The sequence below is a fragment of the Hordeum vulgare genome, chromosome 2H, assembly GCF_904849725.1.
Source record: "Hordeum vulgare subsp. vulgare chromosome 2H, MorexV3_pseudomolecules_assembly, whole genome shotgun sequence".
Lineage (NCBI taxonomy): Eukaryota > Viridiplantae > Streptophyta > Magnoliopsida > Poales > Poaceae > Hordeum > Hordeum vulgare.
Window position 1 is genome coordinate 656805848 of NC_058519.1, and position 5954 is coordinate 656811801.

The 5954-nt window shown below is 45.2% G+C and overlaps 1 protein-coding gene across 3 annotated transcripts; it reads left to right on the top strand.

Moving 5' to 3' along the window:
* The first annotated feature begins 1583 nt into the window (after positions 1-1583).
* On the top strand, positions 1584-4881 carry LOC123428493 (G-type lectin S-receptor-like serine/threonine-protein kinase SD2-5). 3 transcript variants are annotated; one of them, XM_045112706.1, is made up of 3 exons: positions 1584-1666; positions 1906-2125; positions 2249-4881. In XM_045112706.1, exon 3 carries the CDS (start codon positions 2289-2291, stop codon positions 4677-4679), a length of 2391 nt encoding a protein of 796 aa, XP_044968641.1. In that variant the 5' UTR covers positions 1584-1666; positions 1906-2125; positions 2249-2288; the 3' UTR covers positions 4680-4881. The 3 variants fall into 3 exon arrangements, with proteins under 3 accessions (XP_044968641.1, XP_044968643.1, XP_044968642.1); XM_045112708.1 differs by having other exon boundaries at positions 2252-4881; XM_045112707.1 differs by having other exon boundaries at positions 1906-4881.
* The last annotated feature ends 1073 nt before the right edge of the window (positions 4882-5954 follow it).

A 5954-nucleotide genomic window follows, 5' to 3' on the forward strand; every position in this document is an offset into this window, starting at 1 on the left:
GACTCCTTCGTTAACTGATCTCCACCGTCCCTGATTCTACGGGGTGTGGGCCCCTCGCCCTTATTTCTTTCAATCATCTTAGCCCACCAAATCCTTCTCGTAAATTTTCATAAAAACTGTCCGTACTTGTAGCGTCGCTCCTCTGTTGGGCCCGCCGTCGTGCTACGCGAGTCCGTCGCCGCTCGGAGTGCCGTGCACAGGCCGCCGAGGAAGCGACGCCCGGGGATATCTAAACGACGGAGGGTCCCGCGACGGCGACGGCGACGGCGACGGCGGAGCTATCTGCTCCCTCTTGCGCCTCGTCTCGGCTTGAGATTGAAGCGGAGGCATCATGGGGCTGCTGCCGCTCGACGCCTCGACCGCCTCATGTCGATGCAGCGTGAGCACCGCCGGAACCACCGGAATGTCGAATATCCTGGTATGATCTCTCTCCCTCCGAGCTCCGATCCCCTTCACGTCCTCGCCGATGGGAGACGGAAAGCTTGAGGTTAGGATCGTTCTGTGATTGTCTCTCTCAACACCTGAACCTCTGTCGAAATCGATTTTCAGTTTTTACTTACATCGTAAGACCGCGCACTTGTCAAACGAAATTTCCTGCTTTGGCAAAGCGGCGACGAAATTTCCTGCTGCGTGATTTGGAATCATGTGTGGAAAAATGGAATTCCGGCCAAACAAAATTCGTCGTCCGGTGGCCCTTATTGCTGTAGAAAATTCTTTGCTCCTGGAGGAACGTTAGCTAGCAAGCAGATATGTGGCTGCTCTTTCCTGATGCGTGCTGCCAACAGTCGAGTCACCAAGCTAGCTAAGGTCTTACTTCCACGGTAGACGTTTAAATCACAGGCCAAACTAGAACCAAACAAAAACATACTTGTCTTTGTCCTGGACAGGAAGCAGCTGGGATTGACATATTGGCCACAGCTCCAAACGATGCTGCACGAGATAAACAAGGGCTGGAGCTAGAGTAGCCGCCGGCGGGGGGCACTGGCCGCCGGAGCCGGAGTGGTTACCGGCACATGGGAGAGGAGAGGCACCCTCAGAGGAGAGAGGGAGGAGAGGATGGATATGCCGCCTGTTTTCTTCTTCTCTTTTTTGATCACAGTTGCCACTGCTCTGTTTTTTCCTTGATAACCACGGGACGCTGCTCTTTTGTTGTGACGCAAGCAGAATTAGAAGATCTCTTTTTATCTGTGAATCAATCTCAAGTCCACGTTTGATTTTTAGTCGTAGCCATTCAGCATTTTACTTTTAGTTCCAGCCCATTCAAAGATGAGGTTGCTTTCACGTTGGATATGCGCAAAGAAAAAAAACTAAAATATTTTACTTTTAGCAGTAGGGAAGTTTCGCTCACATGACTTTGCCTGACTTTGCCCACCCGCGATGTAAATATTTTTGCCAAACAAACCAACAAAAACTTGCAATCAATCAAAAAAGAGCCCATCCCAGCACAGAGCATGTCTATCGTCTGAGCTCAATCCCCATCTTTGGCGACCTCCCCTACTGAATGAGCGCCTCCAGCTATCTATGCTCCAGACCGGTCTGAATTGGCATCCACGGTGGTCGATTGACACCGGCGAAGGGTGCACGGATACACAAGGGAAGGAGCCCACTCTTGTGCTCTATAGGGAGCAGGAGACGGCGCAGCGACACCACAGTTCCTCTCCTCGAGGTAAACCCTTTTCTTCATCGTCCAAAGACTGGGATGTTTCCATCTTTTTTTTTTAGAAAAGGAGGATTCCCTCCGGCCTCTGCATCAGCACGATGCATACGGCCCTTTTATTAAGCAAGCAAATCAAGTTCGGTCCAACATAGTCTTCGACAGATGAAAGTACAAGCAAAAGCAAAATGAAAATTGCCATCTGCACGGCTGCACCTCAGTTTCCATGGACTAAGCTTTTCCATGTGCAGAGTTCTTTGTCGTCTCAAGTCCATGGCCTCCCTGCGTTGAAGATGCCAAGAATCTGGTGCTGCTGCATCTGCATGCATGCCTAACTTATCAAGAGTAATGCTCTTCTTCGTAACATGGCAGCTAAATAGTGGAGGACTCGTATCACCAGGCAACAACTCTGCTATCTTCTCTTCATTTGTTCTCATTTCTCAACGAGTATAAGTATCAACCCTTCACACTGTAAGTCTTCCGACTGATCGAGCGTTCTCTAAGTTTTCTCCCTTTGTGCTTGAAGTCCCTTTCGTTATCCGTACGTCAGAGTCCAGGCTACAACTTGATGAACTGTTAATATATTTCTGGCAGCAGAACAGGGCTCTTCTTCAAGTATGTATAAGCACAACAAATGATCATGCAGAATTTGAACATGCTGGGTTCCATCATTTTACTACTTGTCTTCCCTATCCTGCTCCTGCCCACAGTTGTCGCCTATCCCTCCACTACATCTCACTCAAATCTCTGGAACATATCTAGTATGCAAAGCAGAGTAGCCATGGCACGAAATTCCAGTGCCCTTGTCATTCTTGAGAGTGGCAGTGCCTCATACCAACTTTATTTTGGCTTCTACTCCAAGGACGGCCATGCATTCACTCTCTCTGTCTTGCTTATAGGGCCCCAGGATCCAGTCATTTGGTCTGCCAACCCTGATGATCACGTAAGCCAGAATGCCGTGTTGAACTTCACCGACAATGGGAATATGCTGCTCAGCGATGGGGATGGCACCGTGATCTGGTCAACAGCCACAAAGAACAAGTCAGTTGCGGGCTTCAGGCTAGACGTTTCAGGAAACCTTGTGTTATTTGATCAGAGTAACTCCCCTGTTTGGCAGTCGTTTCACCACCCAACAGACACATTAGTACTGGGACAATCGCTCTGCAGGGGCATGAACATAAGCGTAAAACCCTCCAACACAAAATGGCCTTCTGCTCGGATTTATCTTTCTGCAGAGTTTGAAGGACTGCGGTACTCATACCAACCAGCATCCTATTCACAATTGTTCACTGAAGTTGCTAGCACGACATCAAACTGTTATGTATTTGTCAATGGAAGCTTTGGGTTCCCAAATCAGGTTTTCTCGCTACCGCTAGCAAGATCATTGCAATTCATGCGGTTAGAGTCCGATGGGCATTTGAGGCTTTATAAGATGCAGGGCTACTCAAGCCCACAACTTCTGTCCGATGTATTAAGCACAACCATGAAATTCTGTGATTACCCATTCGCCTGTGGTGATTATGGTGTTTGCAGTGGTGGACAGTGCTCTTGCCCTAGTTTGAGCTACTTTAGGTCAAACAATGAACGGCATCCAGAAGCTGGTTGCACGCTCTTAACAAGCATCTCCTGCAACCGTGCGCACAACCATCAGTTGCTACCACTGGACAACGTTTCTTACTTCAGTGACAACATGTTCCGGTCATCGGCCGCTTCAAGTCCCTCAGAAGAGGTCTGCAAGCAAGCTTGCTTAATGGATTGTGCTTGCAGAGTTGCCATTTTCCAGTATTCCGGAGTTAGTAAATACAGTAATGGTGGTTACTGCTTGTTGTTATCAGAGCAAAAGCTAATTTCGCTGGCAGAAGGTTCGTCCGACGGACTTTCAGCATACATCAAGATACAAGGCACACGATCAATCAAAAAGAGGATCACAACTATAGTTTGTTCAGTAATTGCAGGTTTGTCTGCACTAGGAATCCTGTTCTCCGCCATCATATGGAAAATGTGCAAGAAAGAGGAAGAAGAACTCTTTGATAGCATACCTGGGACACCAAAGCGTTTCTCCTTTCGCGAGTTGAAGGTAGCTACCGGCAACTTCTCTGTGAAGCTTGGGAGTGGTGGCTTTGGGTCAGTCTTCAAAGGCAAGATAGGAAGGGAAACGATCGCTGTCAAACGTTTGGAAAGTGTTGAGCAAGGAACCGAGGAGTTCTTAGCGGAGGTCATGACAATTGGGAGAATGCATCACCATAATCTTGTCAGGTTGATAGGATTTTGTGCGGAGAAGTCGCACAGGCTTCTCGTCTACGAGTACCTGTGCAACAGTTCATTGGATAAATGGATCTTTCATGCATGTTCAGTTTTCACTTTGTCTTGGAAAACCAGACGTAACATCATAATTGCCATAGCCAGGGGTTTATCTTACCTCCATGAAGAATGCAAGGAAAAGATCGCCCACTTGGACATCAAGCCACAGAACATTCTCCTTGATGATAGGTTCAACGCAAAGCTCTCTGATTTTGGACTGTCCAAAATGATAAACAGAGACCAGAGCAAAATTATGACTCGAATGCGAGGCACGCGTGGATACCTAGCTCCCGAATGGCTTGGTTCGAAAATCACTGAGAAGGCTGATATTTACAGCTTTGGCATTGTGGTGATGGAAATCATTTGTGGCCGAGAAAATTTGGACGAATCGCTGCCCGAGGAAAGCATTCACCTGATAAGTCTGCTCGAAGAAAAGGCAAGATCTGGTCACCTGGTCGATTTAGTGGACAGTGGCAGCAATGATATGCAATTTCATATGGAGGAGGTCATGGAAGCGATGAGGCTTGCGATGTGGTGCTTACAGGTTGATAGCAGCAGAAGGCCCTTGATGTCGACGGTCGCAAAGGTGTTGGAAGGCGTGACGAGCTTGGAGGCTGCACCCGACTACAGCTTTGTCCCTAGTTTTGCATCCAATGGTGCTGGTGTTGCAGGGCCAACTTCTTCCTATGTGCCATCAGAATCACATTTATCAGGGCCTAGATGAAAGCTTACTTCTGCTTTCCATTTGACTACGACGGTAGCTTTTGCTGTTTGGCATCCTTCCATTCTGCCAGTATTCATGACTCATAATATTTTCTAGTGTGTATCTCAAACAAGCATCTTGAGAAATCAAGGCAAAAGACAGATGGCGAGATAACCTATTCTTTGCACATTCTCACAATAATAAAGAATATTTATATATCGTATTTATGGCTTGCAAAAACGAATGATGATGATTTACATGTATCATTTCTACTGCTTTTTTTGAGGTAATTTCTACTTGACATCAACGAGACATATTATTAATGTACTACTAGGCCTTGTTTGGACTATTTATCTGACAAGCTTCATATCTTTCTTCTTGTTAGTTTATTTAGCTGACAGTACATTCAGAAGGGAAAACAAATCATCAAACAACTCACAGAATAAAACAAGAGACGGGACAATCTGCTTGTGTGGGTGAATGCTTGTAACTTTGAACTGCGTAGTTCAAAAAAAATCCACACATGCTATCCATGCATCTTCTTTTTCTTCTTCACAAAAGAGATGCTTCTTGAATTAAGCTTTGAGAATCCACGCATCCGTCTCTGCACACATCTACGATACTTTGCAATTGTTGCAATCCACATGGTCATTTTTTTATACTAGAAGGGTTGTGTGCGCTTTGCTGCGGGCTGATGTTATTGGGTTTAAATAATTTCTCTACTCTCTCAATTTCAAAATATACCGTGTGTTAGTTTTTTGACAGAGTAAAATCTCTTTAATTTTGATCAAATTGGTAGAAAATATGTCAATATCCATAATATCAAATCGGTATCATTAGATTCATCATGAAATATATTTTCATATTTTATCTATTTAGTATTGTGGATGCTGATGTTTTTGGCTCTGAACTTGATGAAAGTTAAAGAAATTTGACTGTTCAAAAAAACTAATACACCTTCTATTTTGAAATATTTGGTTTGGCAAGTGGGGGAAATGATGTAGTGTGTTTTTGCTTTCTTTATAATGTGGTGTTTTGATGGTCATTTTGCGGTGGGATTCCGTGTTTCTGCTAATCAACTAATACTTATGTGGAGAAATCTTCTACATCGATGACTGTATGTACTATATTGGTGGTACAATCTCTCACATTGGTGGGGTTTTCTAGGTGTTGAGATGGTGCGCGGGATTGATATCGTTAACCCGATCAAAATTGTGAACCATGTCTAAAGTTGAATATCTCAATTGAATGGGGGAGCCTTATGAATTAAAAGAATTAAATGTGAGAGCGCCTCGA

Excerpts from the sequence above, each read along its gene's own strand:
- LOC123428493 (XM_045112707.1), top strand. The coding sequence starts at position 2,289 with ATGATCATGCAGAATTTGAACATGCTGGGTTCCATCATTTTACTACTT.